Below are 27,537 nucleotides of genomic sequence, written 5' to 3' on the forward strand. Positions count from 1 at the left end.
CGCTGCAGACAGCTGAGCGGGTCTGCACCAGTACTCACAGTGCGATCCAGAGACACCCCCGGGACCTTTCTAAGGGATTTGGATTTTATTCTAATGACAAAGAACAGAAGACAAAGATGAGAAACAAGATCAGATAATCATTCAACTAGTGGTTTGAAACATAAGACCAGAAGCAGAAACCATGAAAGAGACTACAATAATAGCCCAGGTAAGAAATGAAGGTGAGCCCAAACTGCACCTCGGTAACAGTAAAAGTAAAGAGCATTTCAAAGTAGCACAACCAACAGATCTTAGTGGCTGAAGGATGTGGCAGACACAGAGGACAGAAGAATCAAGAACTCACAAGTTAGACAACTGGATTTAGACATACTGAATTTTAAAAAGCCTTATGCCATACTAATGAAGATGTCCAGAAGAAGCTAGAATTCAGAGTGAGTGCAGAGGACTGGGAAGAGAAAAAAATTATCTAAAAGTCAACTATGAATCAGGAGCAGATGAAATAATGAAGGCAGTGAGATCCCCGGGGGCACCGTGGGGAGGGAAAGAGGAGCGTCAAGGACAGAGCCTGGGGGAGTCCCGGAGGCACAGCAACAGACAAGGGGTCCTTGAGAGAGACTAACAAAGAACTGTCTAAGAGCCAGGGGTACAACAGTTCCAAGGAAAGAGGAATGGACTACATCACAAAGCAGCAGAAGTGAGAATGGTCAATTTTGGTAGTTAGGGAACCTTAGCAAAAAGAGTTTCAGTAGAGCACTAAGAGGGAAAGGCGAGCACTAGGGATTGAGGGATGAATGAAAGGTGAAAAGTAGCACTAAGTAGGAAGCATTTCTCTAATTGTATCACAAGTTTTCCAAATGTTTCCACAGAACATTTCCTCATGTAGCATTCCTTGGTCCTGGGGTTCCAAAACAGACGAGACTAAACATGACATGTCTATGCTGGGAAGAAGGAATCACGTCAAGGGAGAGTCTGCCTAAAGCTGAAAAGGGATAAATCATGAAATAAATTGCTAGAGGGACTAAAGACAGGCTCTGAAGCAGGTAGTAAAGGAGCACCTCTTGTCTGAGACAGGAGGGATACGGAAGGGTATGAGTGAAAACGTGCACAGGTAAGAAATCAACACACGAGGCAAGTCATTCTCCATGCCCTCTTTTCCCCTCCTCTAAAGAGCACAAGGCATTTAGTCAAAAGTGACAGAGAGGCCATGAGCAGGTTTGCGGAGAACGTTAAAGTTTTAGAAGAGCAGCTACAGAGAAGAGAAAAGAACAGATCTGGGATGTGCTGGGGGTGACAAGGTAGAACATCTACAGTAGTGTCATTCTAGCTGCACCCTAGTTCTGTGACTTCTCAAAGCCCTAAGGAACTCTGAGCGGAGAGGCTGAAGCTTCACGCTTATAAATTCGAATCCACTCCATCTAAAACTCAAAAAAACTCCATCTCCTGGGGCATAGAAACTAGAAATCTTCTTAAATAACATGAAAAAATCAGTGATAACTAAGGAGTGAAGTACATCCAGTGAATTTCTAAAACCTCCCTAGGATCTTAAAAGCACCAGTAATAAGCAACTAGAATTCACAGAAGAATTTGTGGGCCAAGAGACTTTAATGTGAGTATTCTTATAAATAAAACACTTAACAAGAAACACCATTTAATCAGACCGCAGGGGGAAAAACTCCATCAAAAGAGGTGTTAACAAGTATGACTCTCACACCCCACAGCACCATTCCCAGGGTAGGCTAAAGCAACAGAATGCTAGTACTTTATGATTCATAACCCCACTATTTCCAAAGGCCTAAGACAAAATGAGGAAGACTTTATTTGATATGTCATTACTTTTAGGTAAATCTTAACCTACAATAAATACCCTGAGAAGTTTACAAAATCATGCATGTCCCAGCCTTCCATTCAAGTTGACATCTAATTCTTACAGGAGGGATGGGAACACACTGTTATCCCTTCAAAACAACCATTTTCAAAATAATTTTTAAAACTATTCAAATGAGTCAGCATTAAAATGAGAGCCCCTAAAAGACATTCAGTGTCACTGCCTCATACTATATCCAGCACGATGCCACATACATCTGAGCACCATTAACTGAGAGACAGCGCCCAAAATAAACATAAAGACAAAGTTTAGGGGTGAGAGCACAAACCACCATGTGCTTAGAAATTTGAATCCTGACAACAATTCTGGAAGGTAGGTAATATTTCAATCCTGAACAATGGCATTTGAATTAAGGAATCACAGAACAAACGAAAACTCGTGAATCCACATACAGATTGGTCAGGCAGAGCAGTGGGCAATCATCCTAGGCGGAGATAAAAGTGAACTTGCACTTAGGTGAAATAAAGAATGTGGAGTCTCAGGTGACCTTCCATCTGCCACCTGCTTGGTGTTTAGACTGAGACCATGAGAAAAGTACAAAATGGAGACGCTCTGTCACTTCACAGCACTGTCAAGAAGTAAGAAAGACTACTACCAACCAGGCTCAGAAAACTGAAAAATATCAGTATAACTGAATCACTCTGTTGTACACCTGAAACACCGTAAGTCAACTAAACTTTAACAATTTTTTTTTTAAAAATCAAAAATACTTGCGAGACAGGCTGGAATCCTTTACTGGAGTGCCTGCATCTGGACAAACATCTCCTCAAGATTCAGAATACAAAGAAACTTAGTACAAGGGATGAAAAGTAACAGCACACAGTGGGGGCAATTATGAACAAGATACAAAAAGACCAGAAACCCAAAAGGCACTTCTGAGGTGTTGGTAACAAAAGCAGGTACTGTGCATGATCCCTGCACACAGCACCAAGGGGGTAGGCAGACCATCTAAGCCAATCCTCTGGCCCGAACCACTGACCCGCCCCTACGCTCACCCCATTTAAGGAAGCAGCTTGCCACACACACCCTCCTCTGGGGAGCAAAGAAGGGCACCTGTTACTTGTTTTTGCTCCTTTGTGCTACAGCATGAGCCCCAATAAAGCCTTGCCTGAATTTCTCATCTGGCCTCTTATCAATTAATATTGATGCAAGAGTCCAAGAACCTAGGCTGGTCTCACTTGGAAAATGTTAAATTTTGACTTTAAAAAAACAAAACAAAAAACGAAAAAAAAAAAGATCCGTTAATCTTTCAAAAGAAATCACCACCCTATGTTCTAAATCATATGTGATAATAAAACTAAACAATAATAATATACGGTGGCTATAAATCCCAAAAAACCTATGATCAACTTTTCAAAATATACAAATTCTTAAATTACCACAAATTTCACATACTACCTAAGAAAAGAAAATTAAACAACATTCAGAGATAAGCAAAATACCTTAAGGGTACAAAAATAAACAACACATGCCTAGTCACACATATTTACAATCCAGTGGGAAAAGATAAACAGGTAAACGAACTTAATATAAAACAGAATGAGATCAACAGTTAAATGACACCAAGTATTGTGAAAACAGTAAAAAAAAAAATTTTCTTTGAAGTGTTGGAACAAGTATTTACAGAAAAGGTAGCATTTGAGCTACTCTCAAAGGCAAAGGGAAGAAAGATTTTTTTTTTTTTAGTCTCGATTAACAATGGTACAGAGATATAAAGGTACTGAGAACTGACATGGCATTTCATATCATATAAGGTATGAAAGATTCCATATGATTAGAATTTAGTATGTGCAGACAGTTAAAAAGAGACAGCCCTAAAAGGCAGAACAGACCCTGAAGGGATTTGACAAAAATTATTCAGAAAATACACTTAGGGTATATTCTATGTCAGTTGTATTAAAAAAAGGAAAGAAGAAAAAGATACTGCAGAATTTTAAGGAATGGGGATTAGAGGCAGAAGATACAGTAGGAAATCTCAGGACTAAAATTTAATAGATCTGGGCTGGAATCCCATCTGTATCACTTACTAAGAATAATAAGCCTTTTCTAAATTGCAATTTCCACATTTGTCAAATGGGGATAATATGTCATCATTGTGGTAAGACTTTAATATGATGGCAAATGTAAGCTGCCCAATGCATCATCTTTCAATTAATCGGCAGTCAAACCTCAGTAATTTCCTTCTCATAATAAATGGTGGAATGTGGGTGATAACAGGGAAGAAGTGAAGATATGTAGTCTCAGTAACTGGGAAGATGATAAAGCCATTAACTGAAGAAGGAACGTAAGAGAATACAAAAGAAGCAGTGTATCTGGAGAACAGAAAACACACACTGTTTCAGACATGCCAAATCTGCAGTGACAGAGGGATCTGTATCTACATGCAAGGATACCAGGAGGCATGAAAGATTTGGGTCTTGAACTCAGAACACACTTCTAATAGAAATAAAAATTTAAGACTTCAGGCATACAGGGGAAAGCAAAGAACAAGTGAGTCAAGGATAGAAGCTCACAAGAAGCCAGGGATGAAATAGAGTCAAGAATGCACACAGGAAAGAGTTTCAAATAATAAGGCAGCCAGCAGTACTAAGTATTGGAGCGAACTGCTGGGTCTGTTGATTAAGGAGATCTCTGATAAACTTTGAGAGCAGTTTCAGCAAAATTTTGACAACACCAAACTGCAAGCATTGAAGGAAAAAAATGGGTTGTAAAGAAAGCAGAGAAAAGAATAGAATCCATTTCAAGACTCCCTAGGAGGGAACTCCACAAAAGCAGTAAAGGAGGCCAGATGGGCCCTATCAGTATCTCCAATAGCCATATGAAAAATAAATTTAGACTCCACCAACCTACCTGTACAATATAAGGAAAATATTAAGTTTCTTTTATTTTCTGATTAGCATATTATATATATATATTTTTAGAATGAAAGCATGCATGACTGTTTTACAATTGTCATGAGTTCAGGAGACAGACTATTCCATATCAAGAGATTCTTGGTAGAAAATAAATAAAAGATTATTAAGCACTAAGTGGGAATCATAGGGCTCTTGAAAGAAATCCGGCACTGAAGCAAATAAATGCACTTACAAATGATTCAGGTAGAAACTTTCAAAGAAAGTTTCTGTGATTGTTGTTGTTGTTTTAAGATTTGTGTTGGTTAGTTGTTTGGTTAGTTTTCTTTTGTTTTCAGAGGTGGAAAAACTTCTGTTTTCAAAATTTGTTTTCCAAAAAGATATCAGGACAAGATTAAGAAATCAGTGTAAAGAAATGTTTAAAGTTCTAGAAAGAAATGTCACTGAGAAAAAAAAGTGGATCACGAGGGAAAAAGACTGGCCTCATAAATACTGTAGAGTTATGCATAAGTTACAGTCCATGTCTTGAAAACTAAGTATGCATTCTCATCCTTAAAAAAAGGTGTCCTATAGAAGTTCAGTTACCAGTTAGATAATTGAGCCAATTATCACAATAATACAGTCAGAGCCATGTTACAAAAAGTGAAGAGATTCTGAAGCCTGACAAACGTAGATTCAAATTTCGGCTCCTCTACCGACTACCGTTTCACCCTAATGTTACTTAGCTTCTCTGCAGACACTTTTTCATTTAACAATAAAATTTGTCCCATAAGCTATTTGGAAGACCAAAAGACACAAAATATATAAAGAGCTTAGCACAGTGCCTGGCACAAGGTAATCATTTAAAAGAAACATAGCTATATATCACTAAAATAAAACAGATAAATATTTCTCTGACCTTAGAATTGAGAAGACCTAAGCTTTAAAGGAAAGGAAACAATAGAAAAAGGAAAGATTAATATGTCTGACTACACAATCCTTTAAAAGTTTTATATGCAAAAAATTAAAAAGAATTAGTGCAGAATTTATTTATATAAATCATTTCTCTTATAGAACAAAAAGATAGAAACCCCAAAAGAAAAAAAGTGTACTGATACGCTCTTTGCTCTGCATAAACAATACCAGGTGCCCAATTCAGGAATCCACAAGGACAGTAATGGACATCAGGTGGGTATTTTTCAACTTCAACAGATAGTGTAAGGTATTACTGCTCTTCCAGTATTAGAGCAAACTAATATGGCATTCTTCATATCTTAAAAATATACATACATATGTGAAGTACAAAATAATATTAGTATTTGAAATATTAGATTCAGATACCACCAATTCAATCTTTAGCACACTGAATGCATATCTAGCTTTTTAAAAATTAAAACTAAAGCATAATTCCAGCATGTATTATTAAACTAACCTAATGATTTTTCAAGCTGTGATAAAAAGAAGCACCTCAAATGGACACTGAGATAAGAGATACAAGTTGGGGGAGGTCAAGGGGCTAGCCCTCTGCACGGTCAGTGCTTCACCCCACAACCGACAAGCAGCTCCAGTTCCACTAGGATCTGTTCTTACATAATCAGGGCCCAATTTATTTTCGGACTTTCTTTTTAAAACTGAAAAATAATTCTAACAATTCACATCAAATCTCTCTCCTGATTCCAAAAATAAAAATTCAGTAAGCTATATTACTAGTTATAATTGACACGTCCAAAAATTTCCATTGAAATTTTAAGTCTTTGATCATGTGGACTCCCATTTCCCTGTTTTTCCTTATATTTAGAAAAATACTACCAAAATTTCAGTTAGGACAAATACCATGTTTTGCAATAGTTTTGGAATAACTTCTTTATTTCTGTGCCCAAGGCAACACAGATACTGATATGGCAGTAATACTAAACAGACCAAAATACTGTGGAACCCTTCATAATGCAAGGTTGGTAACAGAAATAAAACCAATTTTTTTAACTTTGTTCCATCTTTTCTGTGTGTGATATGTGTATGTGGGATTATATACAGGCTTTTGGCTAGCAATATACTAAAAATGATAATTTACTCAAAGTTTGGGAGGAAAGATATTCTACTTCTAGTTAAACTGAAATTTTGATTAATAGAGCTATCTGTATTATACAATTACTAAATTCTTTATATGAGAATAACTATAATTCAAATTCAAATGGAATATAACAAATTATTTTGTAGTTACTTCAGATTCAGTGTTATACAAAAGCTAGCCTATGAGTTACAAAAATTCATTTTCATTAGCACTGACAATGCAAAGACTGAAATGTATCTGTAATAACTCTTTGGCAACATACTATTGAAGTTGGTTTTAGAGCCAACACTTGACAAGTTTCTTTACATACAATTTTTATCTCCTAGTAAAAATGTACAAAAAGACAATATATGGAGCTTCCTATTGTTCAGATTCCAAATAAATTAGATTTTCTGTAATAAATTTTATATTATGATTTTTTAATGTAGTACCCTGGAAAATTTTGTGTGTTAAAAATAATTAAACTTAACTGTTAACAAAATCCAAAAAAGGAAAACTATATTTAATAAAACAAAAGGAAAATATACTATAAACAGAGAACACTCAAGAAGCCACCAAATAAAATCATTTAGTTAATGGGTCACTAACCTTACTTTGATAAAAATTAAAAATAAAAAAAATTTTAAATCACCTAAGTGTATCAGCTAAGCCATCCCCCCCACCCCCACAGACAGAGAAAGCAGCCAAAATATTCACTTTCAAAAATGTCTAATAAAATTATTTTTACCTGTAAATTGTTTTCTGTGACTCTGTTCCACCAAACCATATTGATGGGTACTCCTGATTTACACCTGTCAGCAAGGCAGCCGATAGGGTTCTTTGCTTTTCGTGCCTTTGATCCCATCGGAACTAGCCTCTCCTCCAGCATCCCCAGGCGATACTTCCTTGGCTAGGAAAAAGAAGGAAAGAAACCAGGCCACTCCTAACATCCCCCACACTAATCTAAACTAACATAACTAACATACAGAAGGTATCAGGAATGGTGGAATAGGAAACAAGGAAAATTTACAGACATTCCCTCTAATGTCCTTATCACCACCCATCACTTCCCACCCCCACTCCCAATACACACCTCCAAAACAACCCACAGTCCTAACAGGCTGAAAAACAATATTACATAAAGCAACAGATGTTTTCATGAAATATAATCTAATTTTATAAGACTTCAATGAATAGAAAATTAATTTATCAGCAAAGTAAATGCTTTGCAAAATATTTCCCACTGGCACTTACCTATTCTCACTGCAATATGAAGAAATGGCTTCAAGGGCACAAAATACAGGTAAAAAAATTCCTCAGACCTTATCTTTTTCTGCTCTCCATCTCACTACCTTATTTCCTGAGAACTACTCTGCTTAAAAAAGGAAGCTAATTCCTAAGGAATGGATTTTTTTCATTTTTAAAATTCTATGCACATTAGAGCAGACTACAAATCAATCTAAAGTCGGCATTCAACTTAAGGTACTCAATGAAGAGAAATAATCTCAGACTTAAAAAAAAATACACAAATTTCATTGGTCTTCCAAATTAAGTAATTTGAACCATCCGATATTAATTAAATAAGTTCTCCAATAAAAGCATAGATTCATTGGCTAATATTATAATAAAGTTAGTAAACAATCTTAATGGTGGTTGGTAGGGCTTTTTTACATGTCAAAGTTAATGATAGTTTCCACTGTCTTACTTCTCTTTTTTATAGCGAATTTGAACAAAATTGCACCTTAAAGGAATTTGTATATTTTTTTTCCCTTTAAGGAATACTGACACATTCTTGGGAAGTTATCTAACTTAAGACCTGAAATAAGAAAATCTATATTACTCATTGTTCCGTTGTAAGATTGCTGAAGCAAATAGTTAAAATTAACTTTCTTCAGGTGTCAATTATATAAAATATGTAAGGAAAATAATTTTCCAGTACAAAGACAACCAATTTGAAGAAAACACCTGATTCCTAAATTTCAAAATGATACTGAAAATAACGCCTATGGAAATTATTCTATGTAAATTAGATTCTCCACTCCACAAATGGGCCTCTGCTATGCTGTATTTGATTTAAGGAGGGGGAAAAATTAAAATTGCATAATAAAGGCAACTAGACTACCTACCTCCCCAGTAATTACAGCTCTTAGTACGTTTCATGTGGCTAAAACATGTCCACCTCCATACAATCCTGAACCAACTGCTCTCTGCATCTACATCACAAGTAACTTTTGCGAATGAGAATAAAAATACACCCTTCAGAACCATATTATAAATGAAAGAATTTTGACTGAACTATTATGCTATACACCAGAAATTTACACACACTGTAAACTGACTATACTTCAATTAAAAAATTAAATTAAAAAAACAAAGAATTTTAAAGCAATCTATTTTTAATAACTTAGTTCACAACTATAAGGCTTTGACATACAGCAAAAATAACGTAGCCTTCATTAAGCCTTCACTAATTTAAAATTTATATTTTAGAAAATATCTGGACTAAAGATTATCCTACCAAGAGCTCAACAAATCAAATACTTATTTAAACAAAGTCACAATCTGTGAAATAGGATCTATATAAGGACACCTAAATTCCAGTCATATATTTGAAAGCAATAAAATTACTGCTTTAAATGTTCTCCAGTCATTTAGATCCATCACAAATCCAGACTTGTTTTTAACCTGCTTATTACAATTAATGAAATGTATTTTCTTATAGGAGTGCACTAAGAAATATAGAAAAAAGGGTTTAAATAAAACCAATGTATAATTCTCCCTCCCCAACAGCTTTTATTATATGTTTCTTGTTTTTTCCAAAGAGGAATTCATTATTCCTCTCCCTCCACCCCATCCCCTCTAAAACCAGTAATTAGCCAAAGTCCTTTCCTCTTAGGTAGGAGATCCCCAAACTTGTATCATTACAGATTTGAGCTTCTTCAATAAATAGCCAGAGATTAAAGTCTAAACAAGAAGTAAAACCTTCTATCTGATAGTGAATGAAAACGCCTAGGGTATCAATACCATGTAAGTACCATTATAAGCAACAGACGATAAATGACATGTGAAAAGAGGGCAGTAATACAAAGAATGACTGGTGAGGCAAAAAAGATCACATGTAAATTACAGTAAAATCTCATCTGTAAGCTAATTTCCAAATTACATGAACTATTATTTATACCTTGAAGGAAAAATGTATTTTCAACTAAACACTGGAGAGCCTACTTTGTATCAAGAACTGTTCTAAGTACCTGGAATACAATGACAGATAAAACACACACCTTTCCCTCAAAAAGAGGACATAATCTAGTAGGTAACAAAGTCATGCAAGCAGGTCACACTCATCGTGATATAATAAATGTGTATATATATAATCAAAACACAAATAGAAGAGAGGCAAAGAAGCCTTCACAGAGAAGGCAAATACCTGAGCAGTGTTGAAGGAGGAGTGAGTGTACCTAGACAGGGGGAAAAAAAAAAAAGGGCAGGACACGGGGATTATGTATTGCAGACAAGGGAAAAGTGTGTACAGGCACACAGGCACTGTGTGGTTACGGGAAAGCTAGAAGTACTCAGTCTACCATTAGTAGAGGGCCAACCAAAAGATGAGGCTTGAAAGCAATAAAACACCATGAATTGTTTTACATCCTATGCCAAGGAGTTTGGACTGCATTCTGCTGGCAATGGGAAACTCTTTAAAGCCTGCGAATGACAATTAAACTGGAGACAGGTAGACCAATTAATGGACTCTGACAATAATTCAGGTTAGGGTTTCTCAGCCTCAGTACTACAGACTTTGGATAAACCTTTGCTGTGGAGGGCTGTCACGGGCCACTGTGAGATGTATGGCAGCATCTGCCATGGTTGTGACAACCAAAAGTAACTTTGACAGCCTGTGGGAGTAGGCGGACAAAATTGTGCCCATTTGAGAATCACTGATCTAGGTGAAGGATGGGAACACAGAAACTGCAACAGAAAGAGAAGGTGAAGGCCTGGCCAGGGAAAGAGCTGCTGGGTTAAAAACAGCTATTGGTGATTAAATGCAAGCCAAGGCTACAGGAAATGGAAAAGTAAAATGAAGATCAGGAGACAAAAGGGCAAACAAAATTTTGTGGGAAATGTTTATTTTCCCCTAGTTTTCTGAGTTCTACAAAACTCCAAACTCCTCCTCCAGCGCAAACACTGGCACAACCCCTCTTCCCTTCCCTGTAGCTGCTAGCCATCCTTCCTAGACCCATCTTGAGGATGTGATGGTTCCCCCACACAAGACAAAAGGAGGTATGTCACCCAGCTGACCCACTTCTCTTGACAGCCTTGCCAGTCCAGCCCCTCATTATTATGAAATGGAAGCATTTTAAGATGTCGTGTCCTATCAGTAAATAATTAGCCTTCCTACTCCACTTCCTAGTCAGTCAACACAGGTCAACACCAAAATTTCCAATGTCTTTTTGTTTCTGTGGCACAATATCCAGGAGAGCATGTAACTCTTTTTCTCCTCCCTCTAACATATGCAATTTTTACTTTAAGTCTCAAGATTCACTACACAACTATTGATCTTTATCATTCTTCATAAAATCTAAACAGCACAAGAAGATAGTAGCTGAAAATAGTCTTACTCTTTTTTTGGACATGGGAAAAACAACTCAGGGCTCGAACAATAGTTTTTAAGGATAAGAAGTTTTCAAGGACAATAAGAAGAAATATACTCCAGACTAGCACTTCTCGATTATAATGAATATATGAATCTTCTGGGGATCTTGTTAAAATAAAGATTCTAATTCAGTAGGTCCAGAGTGAAGCTTGAGATTCTGTATTTCTAAAAAGCTCCCAAGACTGCTAGTGCTGCTGGTCTGGTGATCGCCCCCAAGTACTAAAGCTCTAGAGAATCTCAAGGAAAAGCCCTGGGTGAGAAACAACGTGTGGTGAAAGAAACTGGAGCCACTCCACAAAACAAAAAGGGACAGGGTTTCAACTATTTCAACATCCCAATTCATTAGAGCTTCAACTAAATACTCAGAGCCTTCAATAACATTACTCATAGCCTCCAAAGCCTTGGCTCTTCAAAAATCCTTGCCCTGGTCCACAGAAGTCCATTCCAATGGTTTAGGACTAAGAGACATCTACTCTCATTCCTAACCTTATTTGTTAGAGACTTATTTATAAGTCTCTAGATTCTGTCAAAAGGAAGAACAGTAAAAGTTAGGTTTTAGGACTGTTTTAGTTCAGAAGCTTAAATGTACACACATTTTTTTTCATTCATTCACTTAACATTTCAGCATGGGGCTCTTTACCTCCCTAAAAATACAATGGTAAGATCTATTCTCCTCCCCTAAAATGTTGACAGTCTAGCAAAAAAAAAAAAAAAAAAGAAAAGAAAAGTTCTATAAATACCCCTGCTTGTACAGAAAATGTTGTTACAGATCAATTTTCAGAGCACAATTCTTTTGGTAAAAGTGCAAAACAGCATCATCTCTACGATGCTTCACATTACAGGCTTTGTTATTATATATTATAATTAATCATTAGTGATAAAACTAACTAGAGAAATCAAATTGTTATCCTAGGACAACATTGTTTCCAATGCTCTGAATTTTAAGAACTCCCTTTTGAACATTAAAAACATAATAACTGCTTTCACTACTTATACTCTGAAACAGAGAAGGATGATTTAGAGTCACTATGAAGGGCACTTTTAAATGATTTGCATTTTATTAATCAGAACATCTTCACATACTTGGAAAATAGCAGGACACATATATGGAAAATTAACGTCCCTTCAGACAATATTTAATGAATATATTAACCCACTGACTTTTGCAGTAACGACTCAGCCACTTACCTCTTGCCACCCCTATGGGTCTGAAGTCCACTAACAGAAACCTCTGGCCTAGAATTTACTATATATTTATTTGGAAGTAAACTTGCATTTCTCTTTTATAACCTCTTCTGGTTCACAATGGTCTTCCCTCAATTAATCAAATGCCCTGAGAGTTAAGCATATTTGTAATTATGAGAACTAAATTTAAGAGTATAATTCCATTAACCATCAGTGGTTAGTCTAAAGTTACTGGGAAAAAACAGACCCCAAACTGATTAAAAACATCTAAATGTTTAAAATCAAATAAATTACCATATTTCCATACAAACATAGAGAGCTATCTCTATCTAATTTATTAGTTAACTGGGTGTTTTAATACACTTGGATTTTAGTAAATCCAAACCTACAAATAATTGTAGATTAGATTCCAATTTTTCTCTACAGGTTAAGAGATTTCAAAATCAAAAACAAAAACAAGTCAGTCTCAAAGATTGTGCTGTTATTTTGTCCTGCCATTCATTATCACTAACTGTAGGCTTTTCATGGAAATACATTAAGTTCCTTACGTTTCATTGTTTAAATAAAGACAGTTGTAGGAGCGATTGTGGGTAGGTCACAGAAAGTAGGTCTATGTTAAAACAGACTGTCATTGTTAAAGCCTCATGGGCAGGTAAACAACTGCAAATTAAAAAATACCTTTTTTAATCACATTACATTGAGAGGATGAAATCACATACAAATTGAGAGGATGAAAACAGAGAGCTCTGCCTGGTAAAAACTGATCTGAATTATATCAAATACAGCAAAACAGGAAATACATACAAAGAAACATATTTTTAAGCTCTACTGAGACAGATCCTCAGAGAAGAAACTATAATATTATCTACATTAATGTAAGAAAGCCTACAAAACAGTTATTACTTCCATTCTTAAAACCTCAATGTTACAATGCAGTTTTATGCCACCAAAAATGAAATCAGTTAGAATACCTGTTAAGCAAGGCCACATTCAATTCCTAAAAAACTGGAACACGAAACTACAACTTTTTTTCTTTTGCTTTAGAATAGAACCAGATTACAAGATGTAGGAAAATAAAATTATATCCCAAAGTTATTAAAATATTTTTAGTGCAAATAAGTAAAGTTGTAAGTTGTGAAAGTTATTTTTACAATAAACATCTCCTGTAATGACCATAAAAGTTTTTACATGAATTTCAGTCCCTTGTCAAAAGCAACAATCATGCTAAAATACCTATTTGCTTATTAGCAGAAGTTTCCCTTTTGATTTATTTATATGTGTACTCTTGCTTAAATTCAATCTTGAAATGAAGCAGAATATCTTCATAATACCTTCACCTTTTACTAAGATTAAACTTAAGGCAGGCAGTGGTTAATCAAAAGTAATCTTATACATTCAGAAACAGATAAGCATGTTTTTAAACTGCAGATTTAAAAGCAATAGGAGACTGCAGCAACAACTACTATTTGACAAGCTCAAGGCGCCAGGCCAAGTACTTTATACTCAATGTATTTAATACTCAGAATTCCATGAGATAGGCACAACAATAACACCAACTTTCCAGATGAGATGGGTGAAGCTTCGAAGAGGTTAAAATAAACTGCCTGTATAATCTCAAAATTAACATGAGGCCAGGCTTCACAGCTCGTACTCTTAACTATGGTATTCTGCCTCCAATTTAAAAAAAAACTCATCCCACATTCTTTAATATTCCTTAACATATTACAGTCTTAACATTATTCTAGCTAATCCTAAAATGACCAAATGCAAATTCCTAAATGAATCAATCTCTCTTTGAATATAACCTGCATGAATGAGATCGATGAGAAGCTCTAGCTACTGAGACTTCATTCAAAGAAATAAAATTAAGCCACTCTTTCCTCCCCAATTTCAAAATGCAAAGAGAACAAATTTTGGAAATTAAATAGAGTTGGGAAAAATTACATAGCTTTGGTTAAATTTAGCTTAAAACTTAGGCTAGCATGTTTGTGAATGAGAATTCTAAACTCACCTTTACTAATTTATTCCTGACCCCTATACCTCCTAGGGAAACAGGGATGAACCATCAGTAATGCCCAGCTCTTAAATATCAGCTACTACACTTCGTAAACACAGTGATCAGAGTAGAGCGTAATGAAGCCAATCAGATGATCTCAGAATGATCCACGAGTTCCTGGGTCCAAGTGGCAAATGCACCATACTTTTACTAAGCTATCATTATTAGGTAAGAAGAAAACCTCAAAATCTCCAAAGCTAAAGATGGATAATGACTTCAGTCAACAGCATCACACACCATATAGAAAGGCATGCTGTTCCAGGTCACATATTTAAATATGGTAAAGGGTTAAACATCAAACCACCACACACACCCAAAAAAAAAGCCTCCAAAATAAAAATCTCTCAAGAGATCCTTTTTCAGTCAACTGATAGAATAAAATTCCCTTGCAGTTATAAATCCGGAAGACTCTTTCTTGACTCAACAAAAGCAAGTTGTCACTGCACACAAAGTACCAATAACAATAAAGTACAGAAAGTACGTGGTTGAAGTAATTTGTTAAAACAAAATTTAATCTGTTCTTTCCAAAGCACATCTTTATCTCAACGCAATCCCGGAAGTTCAACCTGGAGTACTCATTTATTTAGCAGGAAAATAAAATTAAGTCTTTCAAAGTTTAGTCCTTTTCTATAAGAACTATCATACTAAATTTCAATCTAATCTAATCTATCATTTTAAGAAAAGAATAGAGACTGGAGTTAAACAACAGGAAGAATACCATATTTAAGTCTGACAATTAAAATGCACCGGAGAGAACGTATCCATTTGCTAAGGGAGGTTGATTACTACATAGACCATTAGCAACAAAAATGATAGTGGATTCAACTTACATAAAAACAGTGACAGTCCCTTCAGTTTAAAAATCACTAGCTCATCAGACAGGAAATTATCATGCTATTTTAACAAAAAGGAGCTTAATATTTTCCTCTTTTCTTAATGTACCTAATAAAAGATAATCAGCGTTAAGTATGACATTTCAGAATTGACGGCATGAATTACTTATGAAATTCAAGACCAAAAACAAAATGGGGGGAGAAACGGAAGCATCTGATAGAAGAAGCTTAAATGCTTAATATACCAAGTGTTGACAACAAGTTAAAAAAGACAGTCCAACAGAAAAGTGAGTGAAAGATATGAAAAAACACCAAAGGTCAATAAACACAGAAGCTCAACAGTTCTGGCAATCAAATTTAAAAGTAAAACAATAAAATGACAAAGACATGAAAGCCTTTTACATCTCAGTGTTTTCAAGGCTATAGAAAAACCAGCAACCGTGAGTATAAATATAAATTTGTGCAGCATTTCTGAAAAATTACCCATCATCAAAAGCTTAATTGTGTATTCTTGCCCTAGAAATTTACAGTTTACAGAAACCTACACTGCAATAATCACATAAATGGGGAAAAAAAAAAAGGCAGGCATAAGATCAGTGTTTTATCTCCCCTCTGTGCGTTTCCAGCGGCATCTCTCCACCACCTCTTCATTTTTCACCTTACAGAAGACTCAGTCATCCTACCCTTCTCATATTGCTCTAGATAGACTTGTTTTTCTCTGAAATTTAACTAAATATTATTTACATTATTCCAAGTAAATTACTTGATCTCTCAAAACTTCCATTTCCCAATCTGTAAAATAGAAAAAACAATACCTCTCAAAGAATTGACAGAGTGACTAAATAATATAATAAAATATAATAAATTTAAGTTTATAAAAGAATTATTTAAGTATATCATATAACCTGAAACAGATACAGGAAATTATTGTCAACATAATGAAATCGAGTTTCTATCTATTTGCCACTGCATCGTGAGAAAATTCCAAATGTATTTTTACCATATTTGAAGAGTATATGTTTGAAAAGCTAACAACTATGTCGAGGAGGAGGCAAAACATTAATGTTGGGGGAGGAGGGGCCAGAACACCTCAAAGAGAAGATGGACATCCTCAAAGCAACTACAGGAGAATGGCTTTTCCAAAGGGCAGTACAAATGCAGCCTGACCCAGAGTGAGCAGCAACAGATATTCACTTGTTTAGTAATAGTTAACAATTCTCAGACTAGGTTAGAAAGGTTTGGCTAAGACCACAGATCACCAATAACAGCTACCGCTCAGCGGAGCTTCTCATTTAGTCCTCTGAACAACTCTACCCAGCACCCACTAAGTACTACTCTTTTTGCAAATGAAGAAACAAAGATTTAACTAAGCTTAAAGACACAGAGGTAATCAGTGAAGATACAGGGATTCAACTCGGACTGCCTGGCATCCAACTCCAAACCCTAAAATCTAGATCATTATTCATCACCACTGGGTTATAACTATTCCTACCTGTTTGCTCTTTGAGAGAAGTGAAAACTCATCAGCAGTTCTGAGCAAGTTATGAACAGGAACCACGGTGACCCCGCCTACAGGAACTTGGACTCCCAACAAGTCTACAGCTTCAGTAAGGGACCCAGACATATCCTAAGTCCACAAGCTCACCTACATCTGACTCGACGTGGGGCAGTGCACATCCCACAGTGCAGCAAATGGAGGTGAATGTAGGTTTAGTTGATTCCAGCAAAAGAAGAATCGTTCCTGGTGTATTAATTTGGAATTCTAAACACAATTTTCCATAGAAACTTCACTGCACCATACCCATGGGTAAAAGACACTAATGTGACTGATCTGAAAAACTGAATACTAAGTAAACAATATTTGAGAACATACATAAAATTTTAAAAAATGGTTTTACAAGTGAATTTTTAGATTATGATTCCCATTAAGATTTTGGTTATTTTTCAATATCTTCTCCATTTTTTCATCTTTTATTTCCCCTGAGATCAATGCTTGGTTCCATGTTCAAAAATGAGCCTAACCACCAGAAGGATTAAGGCAAGATTTACACCCCAGATTGTCTACACCATAATTCTATTAATTTCTCCAAATTTACTTTAGCTTTCTCCATAGAAGAACTCTACCATAAAACTCTCCAGTTTGTTACTCCTACTTTGTTCCCTAAAGTAGAAATAATGTAAAAGTCATCTTTCAAAGACATTAGAACAGAAATGCTACACAAAAAATTTTAAATGTCAGATTAATTAGAAAATGTATGATACATACCATCAGTAAATTTTGTAACAGAGATGGTAGAAAAGGGGACATATGCTCTTAAGATTGGAGAACAGTGGGAAAGAGGGTCCACACTGAGATCAAACAGGGAAAGAAGTGAAAAAAGTGCTGTTAGTAAACTTTTACCTCGAGCAGAATAACCCAGAAGCAGGCCTCCACCAGCTGTGTCTCCTCACAAGTACACCTCCGCGGTAGATAAGCAGCCTCTCGTGACCCCACCTCCCTCGCCCTAACAAAGAGCTTAAAAATCAAGACAGAAGAAACAAACATGGTACTTCACAAGCCTCTGTCCTCTAACGCCAAAGAATTTAACGTGTTATTAACGCCTAAAAACTTTACGAAAGTAGAAATTTGTTATCCCATTATTAGAAATAAAATGCAAACGCCCAGGTAAAGCTGCCTATTGACTGAAACATCACACTAAAGCACAGTTAAAACAAGAAACGCAACAGACAAGCACCAGAACCGTTTTGCTTTAATGTGGGAAGGGGAGAAAGCTGAATAGGAAAATGACTAGATTTTAAAATAGAGGGCAAAGGGCCAAGAAGGATATAAAAGGGAAGCCAAGGGCAGCAGACACAAATACTAAGGGCTTCTCATTTTGCCTAAGATTTGTCTCAGTCACCTGTGGCTGCACTACATACAAACTCACACCTTAGCAAGAATAGTTAGCAAGATGTCATCACTACTTTTATGAATATCTGTATCTCTACATCTAACTTTGTTACAAAGGTACTTTGTTCCTAGAGGATTTCTTACTGAAAATTCTCCTGCTGTCTAGATCACATTTGTGATGCACAGCGATTCTGATCTCATGCCTTTTGCTGTCATTCCAGTTGTCAACTTTACCTACCTTGTTGTTAAGGTTTCCAAATGTATTCATCTCTAATATATTAACTTATTTTCAACAAAACTCCATCTCCAGTGTTTTGGGAGGCTTAATTCTCCCACTGACTATATAGCCATAATTCAATTTCTTCCACCACCACCCTTGGCCAACAATAATTATACACATTTTCAAATAATAGTTATTTTCCTATCTGTATATATGTATTCCTGACATAAAAAATGTAAAACTCAGTGCTTCTCAAATATCAACTGTGGGGGATTACTTTTTTAAAAATTTTCCAATACATCATGGTCTTACACTTCTGTAAAATAAAAATGAAATAACTAGAAAAATGATGACATATTCAGATGTTGCAGTATTATCAAGTTGTTCTACGAGTTTCTAAACATTTACTTTCAATGTTTTAACTTATTTCCCTACAGACAGGTACAACTCATGGACTAGCTCTGGTCCCCTGACACACTATGAGCAGCAGGCATAAATTCTCAGCACACAACTCTTCAGAATTTTTTCACATTATCTAACAACAATAAGTCAACTCAGACGAATGGCTATGAACCTCTCTGTACTGTTTTTCACATCACACATTTTGTTTTAACAAGTCCTTATAGATACAAGGCCCTCAGCCACAGTTTCTTAGCTCATCTATGATAGAAGAGAATTTTAAAATTTATTGAAGATTCCAACTCTCCACTAGTAATCAAACAGAACCTTCTGCTTAATATCTTTGCTTCTTATTCCTCACCTTCAAAACCACAACTCAAAACCTATTTTCTCCATAAACGCTTCTGACCAGAGAGCTCCCTGCTACTTAGCAGTCATCAGACATTTAACTGGCACCGGTCACCGCGCTGCTGCATAATGTTCTCTAGAAGATTCCTGCATTGTCTCCTGAATCAGATTTGGGGAAAGCAGGAAAAACATCACCCCATTCTTTTTAAATTTTCCACACAGCTCACAGTAAGACTGCCTACAGTAAAAATATCTGACTGATCCGATCCAAATAATTCACAGATCCCACGTGCAAAAGGCAGCATACGTGGCCCAGGGATTGGGCCAACAGAGATTTTCAGAAAATAACTTAGCTAACTAGCTATGAGATAGTATTAAGTAAGGCTTAACTACTTGTTTTCCAAACTCATTATGAAATAAAATGTCACTGAGTAATCACGATAGCCTGCTTAGATCAACCTGGAATTACGATTAAACATTTTCATAAATTTGAGTTATTTCCACTATAATTACATGATTAAACTGACATGAATTACTACAACAAAAGAAAAATAGACAAAGTTCCCATATGCCTTCAATTCACAGCATGCAGTACTCTCATGCCAAGAGTATGTCTAATATAAAGGGATTTTAAACCTTCTCAACTCAACCATTAACAATTTTAAAATATATGCAGCCTGTACACACACAGACTCCTAACTTTATATAGCACATGTGTTGCAGGGGGGACCTCTATGTCTCTACATATTTTAAATGTAAATGGCAAGAAAATATGGTCCTTCAAAAATATACTATATGAGTCCTGAATTTCGAAGTAGAGGCTAACATGCAGGTCCTTTTAGTTTAACTAGACACTGAGTTCTAGAGATGAGACACACCACAGCAATTACCCAAGCCATGCTCGTCATTTCACAGATGTGAAGATTACAGCCTAGGAAGCTGGCCCAAGGTCACAAAGCTAGAGATCCAGGACCTCAAACATTGCAGCGAAGTACTTGTTTCACTATACTAATCTGTTTCCGTTTGGATACATTCTAATATTTCTCCAAATATAGGGGTCATACTTGTAGTAACATTTCCTTCTACTATTTTCCTCCACTAAAATAAATTTTTTAAATGGGTATTATAATCTCCTTTTCCCAATCTCCAGAGATTTTTACTCTTTCAAAAATAAATGTCAGTAGCCCTAAATCATATGTTTCAACTTTAAGATGCAGTCCATCAAACCCTCACATTAAGAAATATTTATGTGTATTTGTCATTCCACTTTTACTTTCTACTCATACATCAGAAATGCTACTCATCACTTTAACTGATTATTATTTTTTTTAATGTGAAAAAACCACTGGTGGACCCCTAAGACTACTTAAGGGCTTTTTATTTTCCTCAATCCTGAATAGCTCCAGATAACCTGATTTCTAGGCTGTACCTGCTTTTCAGCATTGGACCGTTTCCTTCCTTACTGAGAGGCTTTGTCTACCATCCCTGCTCACCACCCCCAATGAGTCTCGCTGTGTCCAACTCTATGCAACTTCTACTCTGGGGGTTAGGAAATACACACCCCCATTTATGAGAACAGTACCTAAAGCAAGAGTAAAAGTGTTCTTGGTGAGAGCCTATAAGGAAGTCTACAAAATCAAATTAAAACCCATACATTTTAGTCTACAATTCCAGTTGCTTAAAAGCATTTTGTAATTACCTCCTTGTTCTCATCTATGTCTCAAAATGCAGATAATACTAGGTACATGAGGCACTGATGTAATTTGTACCTGAGCCTATAATTTTTGGTCTTCAAAACACCTAGTCTTCTTGAAATTCTATCTATCCAACCCTCTGATCAGACACTTCCTAAAAGCATCATAAGCTCATATCACTTCTCTGAAATTAGTATTCTTTTCCTCCAGATTTTTCTCCTATTACTTACAAATCTGAATTAGTTATAACTCTAACCTCCACCAATCTCCTGAATATCTTTAGGTGCTACTGACCTTAACCAAAACACCACTTTCTCTAGATTACAATTATTATTAACATAATGATTATCATTAAGACTCAAAAGCATCAAACTATAATATACTATAAAGTCCTTAAAAACCTATTCATGGTCTACCAACCTCAATTCCAAATAAAATTAAATTTCTAATATGAAGAGATTTTTAAACTGTTTTTAAATAGTGAGGCCAATTATGAATAGTTGACTATTTTAAGTTTAATGAGGAGTTTAAATTAGGGGAGAAATCTTTGAAGTTTAAACAAAGCAGTCAGAAAATAAAGTTAACAGATGATGAATATGCCTACAATGTGTGACGTAACAGCAACCACAGCACTACATCAGATGTTACCTTGAAAACAGAATACGCCAAGATAAAGAAAATGAGGAAAAATAAGCAGGAGGATTTCATCCCTTCACATAGAATGTCTCTATTTCATGTACAGAGATCAAATAAAATTCTACATGTAAGAGATATGCAACAAGAAAAAAGGTAAACAAAAAGCAAGAGAAGTATTACAGCCCATAAGCAGCCCTCCCCCAACTTAAGAGAACACTGACCATCACGTAAACATCCCAGTATCCCCACTACATTCCATTTAGTTTCACATAAGTTTCCATCTCACCTACCTTTCTTCTCTGAGAGATGTTGAGGGCACCAAAGTCATTAAACAAGGATGAAGCAGGTGAAGTTAGAGGATCTGGAAGGTAAGTTACATAAGTTTCCAAACAGACAACTCTGGAAACCTACCGATCTAATAAATGTTCAATTTGAATGCTTATAAAATAGTAATAAAAGCCATATACCACAATAATAGTTAAACTCAATGCCTAACACATAGTGGAAGCTCAAATATTTTCTGAGTGAATGAGACACGAACAGGTCATTCAGCCAATATTCAGTACACATTTATTCAGAAGCTATATCGATTAGGATGCATCTGTTTGCTTAGAACCAAAAGAAAAATCAAACAGGAAAAAAAAGTGACTTTTAACCATGTTATTAGGAATGTGTTCAGAAAGGAAATCAACCTTTAGTGTGTGTTCCTGAGACCAAATGATAAGAAAAATAAGAACAGGGTGGGGTGAGGGGAGGGAAGTCAAACACACTCTGAGTGACTGGATACAGATTTTCATACTTAGGCAAGGCCCTAAAACCATCTACCCTACAGAATTGTCCATATTTTTACATTTATCACCAGATATTTGATATTCTTAGTAAAAAGATAAGGTAAATTAAGTTTTTAAAGATGGAAATACTATATACTTCACAATATAACATGAAATCCAAAGAATGTATAGGTTCAAAGCTCTATTACTCCATGGCCAAAAGTTACAAACAAAAATATATCTCTAAATTGTTTCTCACTTAACAAATCAGAAGAGTTTCTGAGAAGGAATGTATGATATACATTAAAATATTTTTCATTTCATTTCTGAGCTTTAGTCAATCTTGTTTCTCACTAAATAACCTATGAAATCCTACAAAATATAGTAAATGTTCTTGCTTAAAGGAACCTTAGATCTCCTCATAATGCAGTACATATAAATTGCTGCTTAATTTCTCTGGCTTCGTCTGGATTTTCATAGTCTAGTTCTTCGTCAGAATTAGCTTTAATTTAATATAACTAATAATACAAAGAGAAAGACGCTAATAAAATAATGCTAATAAAAGACAAGATTTTTGTGTAATTTACACATTCAAGACTCTTAAAAATAGGTATTACTCATCCGTTATGCTACCTTTGAGATCATTTAAAAGTCAGCCTATAAACTCTATGGGCATGCCAAAATATTATAATACTACACATTAGTTTCTAATAATTTTATTCAGTATTAAAATGCTGGGTTTTTCCTACAGCAAAGGAACAAAGGTTGAAATTTCCAAGTAGTGATAGAGACTTGACACACATAAAATGTCTATCTCAGGAAATAAATGCAAATTCTTTTCTTCATCATTATTAATAATTGTTAACACTTTACTGATAGAGAATATAACACTCATTTGTTACTTTTTTTTTTTTTTAATTACTGAACATTTACTTTTAAAACAGGATACAGAAAGATACTCTTGTTTGTAAACTGGGATACAAAAAGGAAATTCTGTATCAGAAACCTTAAAAATGTCCATAATCTTTGAAACAACAATTCCACATCTAAGAATGTTCCAAAAGAAGTAACTCAAAACATGAACACAGATTCATACACATAGTCCAATACTGGAGTGTAACAGTCTTTTTTTAAAAAAGAACAGAAACAAAATTAGTTAAGTAAGTTATGAAAATAAACAACAAAATTCAATTTATAATGAGCAAGAAACACTCACATTACCATTTAAAAGTATATTTAATATGATCTTAAGTATTATTATATACTTAAGTATTATTATGTATTACATATATGTGTGTGTATGCATATATCCAAATCTTAATGGTTATCTTTGAGTGTAAAGATAACATCTTTCTTATTTTCTTCCTTTTATCTATCAATAACTTTCAAAATTTCTATAATGGACATATTATTTTCAGAGTCTGAGAGAGAGAAAAGAGACCAAGTCTTACCGTGGCCTCCATATGGCTTGGCACTGTCATTTAGAAGGCTTGGGGAACTGCTACTATTAGTCATTCTCTGAAAAATAAAATATAAATACATAATATCACGAGGAATACAGAATTAAGAATATTCAACTAGTTAAGCTAAAATTGACCCTTTTTGCACCTTCCCCTCCAATCCATGGTTCACATCACACTCTAATCCTCCTATAAACGTTGCTGCTTGGATTACCATCATCTATGCAAAAACTTCTAAATACTCTAACACATCAAATGAAAATTTTACTCACTAGCTAAGTATTTAAAACCAATGTCACAGACCTATTTTTTCGTTCTAATTCATGTATGGTTGATTTACAGTGTTGTGTTAGTTTCTGGTGTACAGCACAGCAATTCAGTTATACACACATATATATATTCTTTTGCATATTCTTTTTCATTATGGGTTATTACAAGATATTGAATATAGTTCCCTGTGCTGTACAATAGGACCTTGTTGTTTATCTATTGTTTATATATAGTAGTTTGTATCTGCTAATCCCAAACTCCTAATTTATCCCTCCCCTCCTTTCCCCTTTGGTAACCATAAGTTTGTTTTCTATGTCTGTTTTGAATTGCACTATTTTGAATTGCACTTCCGTAACTTATCAGCCTGGGCAAGACACATAACAACTACGTTTCCTTGTCCATAAAATATAAATTACAATATCCATCCGAGAAGATGTAAAGTGACTGTGTATAAGTCAGTAAGTGCTCTCTAATATCCTCTCCCAATGCGTATGAGCCTTTGTACACTCTACAAATGCTATAAAATTAGGCTATTCTCTGCTCTCTAAATATGTCCCATGTTTTCTTAACACCCTCCCCAGCTTCTATGGTCTCACTATCCCAAAAGGCCATCATTCCATACTCACAAACACACAGAGGAGTGAAACTAGTCTCTTTCTAGCTATTCTCTACATACTCCAACCCCACTCTTAAAAGCTCACCCTGACTCTCAAACCTACAGGAGATGTCTTACCTGTACACCCCACTCCTCAACACCTCCTAAAACTCCACCTCCCACTAAACAAATCTGGGGATAAACGAAGACTCTACATGTCTCCCTCTTTGGAAAAACTTCAAAATTTAGTGCCATATAAATTCACACTAACAATACCTGCATCAAGGGATACTTCGTTTCTACAGGACTTCCAAAGCCATTAACGCCAATGAAGCTGGTGCTGAAATAGGAATCTGTGAGACTCGTATCAGTCAAAGCACCTCCATCTATTCCAGGAACTGAAAGAGAAGGAAAATCCAAGTCTAAATTATTTAAAAACACAGAACACTGATGTCGTTTCTCTGTTTCCAAATTAGTTTTAAAGTCTCAAATCTGTCACACTTACTTTTATTTACTTGTTCATAACAAAAGGCAGAACCAAATAAAACTGGCTCAACTCTAAAAATTTGTTAAACAATACTCAAGTTGAATAATTTTATTCCCACAGAGATAGCTATTTTATATTAGTCACCTGAGAACCACCAAGCACAACATGAAGAAACAAACCACACTGCATCTGTAGTTTTCTCATTAAGTTTTCTTTAACTTTGCAAGAGGACAGGGGATTATAAACCACTGCAATTTCTCCCGACTCTTCATATGCTAAGCAGAGACAAGTTCCTCAGGACTGTTTCTCATAACATATCTCATGAAACAGATCAGCAATCTCCCATTAACTCACAATTCAGTAGAACCAATTCTCCAGTGGTAGCAATGGGACAGAGCTGAGGAATACAGACAAGCTGTTGGTTGGCTCTAGGGTAGAATAGTCAGTAGAGAATGACTGACTGTAACTGCAAAAATAATCTACCATACATCAACAAAGCGACGGATAGTACCTTTTAGATACTACTTCCTGGTGAGTACACTCAACCCTTGAACAACACAGGTTTGAATTGCATGGATCCAATTAAACAAATATATTGGAAAATTTTTTGGAGATTTATGACAATTTGAAAAACTCACAGATGAACTGCATAGCCTAGAAATATCAAAAAATTAAGAAAAAATTCGGTATGTCATAAATGCACAGAATATATGTAGATGTAGATACTAGTCTTTCCCTACACAGGCATAAGGTAAGTGATAGTTAACATAACATTAACAATGTGTTAGGTTTTTTTCACTGTTTTATAGCTTTGCTTTTAAAGGATTACATTACTGTACAGTGTGCCTCTCTCTCTCCTACCTGGAGAAACCGCATATCAACCTATCAGCACAGGTAAGTGGTTTTTTTAAAGTAACATTTCCAATGCTATATTATGAACATGTCTGTAGCACTGTGTGCTATTTTTATATAGAGATTTTATAACCATTCATTCATTAGTGTACAGGCTAGGCTACTGTGAAGCCATCATATCACTTCTATTGCTGCTGCTTCCTTATCAATGCACAATAATTATACCTATAAATAAATATGAATTTCCTTTTCACATTATCTTTTCATCTTTAATGTCCAGTGTTAGTAAAATGTATGACACCTCTAGTATTTTGTGTCATATATATTGATGTAGGTACTGACATAAAATGATTCATCTGTTAACAGATGACATGAACTTACAGTATCGATAAATACAGTACAGTACTGGAAATGCGTTTTCTCTCTCTTATGGTTTTCTGAATAACATTTTCTTTTCTTTAGTTTACTTTATTGTAAGAATACAGTATATAATACATATAACATAGAAGAAAATACATTAATCAACTGTTTATTTCATCAATAAGGCTTCCAACCAACAGTAGACTAATAGAATTAAGTTCTGGAGCAGCTTGAGAGACTGGAGTTCCATAGAACATACTTTTTAAAAAACAAAAGGAGCCCCGCTGAAAATAGTGAGTGGTTCTCCTCTGCCAACTAGGACAACACAGACAAGATGCTGGCAATGCTCATTCTAAGGGATGAAATCCAGACTTCTTAGCATGACATTAAAAAGCCCTCACCAATCTGTCCTCAACTTACTCTAGTATTTCCTAAAAGTGCTGGGTTTGAGTCTCTGTTCTGCCACTTACTAGATCTAGACTACAATGTCTTGGGCAAAATGTTGTAAAATGGATATTATACCATCATCTGTAATTGAGACTCACACCATCTACCTGTAAACATCAATGAAAAGTTATGAAAAGCAAAGAAACAGTATCTTAAAAGTTCTTGTAAAAATCGTGATTGTTGCATGACTGTAAATTCACTAAAAACAACTGAACTGTACATCTACAATGGGTGAATTTTATAGTATGTAAATTGTACTTCAGTAAAGCCACATTTTAAAGATCAGTGAAGAAAAAAGGGATTATTCAGTAAATAGACTTAAGACCTATGTATCCATCTGGGAGAAAACTGAGTACCTTACACAGATGTTTCCAAAAGATCAAAGATTACAATGTAATCTAAGTCTCATTGATAATATTGCCTCCATTTTTCTGATGAGGCAGGGAGATAGAGATGCTATGAGACAGAGCAGTGGATGCAGGTGCAAGAAACAGGCGCTCCTCTGACCACTCAGGAGACACTCACACCATCCTTTTCTCTACTGACTGTGGAATGAGCACAGACCAGACTTTGAGAAAATACAACTGTCCACAAGGTCTGTTTCAGTCAGTTGCCAAC

At 35.3% G+C, this 27,537-nt stretch overlaps 1 protein-coding gene across 12 annotated transcripts in view; it reads right to left on the bottom strand.

The window, feature by feature from the left end:
* Window positions 1-27,537, bottom strand: part of PAN3 (poly(A) specific ribonuclease subunit PAN3) — a 110,442-nt gene that overhangs the window by 70,444 nt on the left and 12,461 nt on the right. For 10 of the 12 annotated variants that reach the window (XR_004325782.1, XR_004325783.1, XR_004325781.1 and 7 more), the window contains exons 2-5: window positions 25,050-25,171; window positions 23,900-23,966; window positions 21,969-22,039; window positions 7,515-7,676 (exon numbers count right to left, since the gene is read on the bottom strand). Coding sequence is in view for 9 of the 12 variants with exons in the window: in XM_032496386.1 (XP_032352277.1) it covers window positions 7,515-7,676; window positions 21,969-22,039; window positions 23,900-23,966; window positions 25,050-25,171 (422 nt within the window). In the remaining 3 variants the exon portion in view is untranslated. The remainder of the gene's footprint in view (window positions 1-7,514; window positions 7,677-21,968; window positions 22,040-23,899; window positions 23,967-25,049; window positions 25,172-27,537) is intronic. The other 2 variants (XM_032496390.1, XM_032496389.1) reach the window with 1 other exon arrangement.

The sequence above is a fragment of the Camelus ferus genome, chromosome 14, assembly GCF_009834535.1.
Source record: "Camelus ferus isolate YT-003-E chromosome 14, BCGSAC_Cfer_1.0, whole genome shotgun sequence".
Taxonomy (NCBI): domain Eukaryota; kingdom Metazoa; phylum Chordata; class Mammalia; order Artiodactyla; family Camelidae; genus Camelus; species Camelus ferus.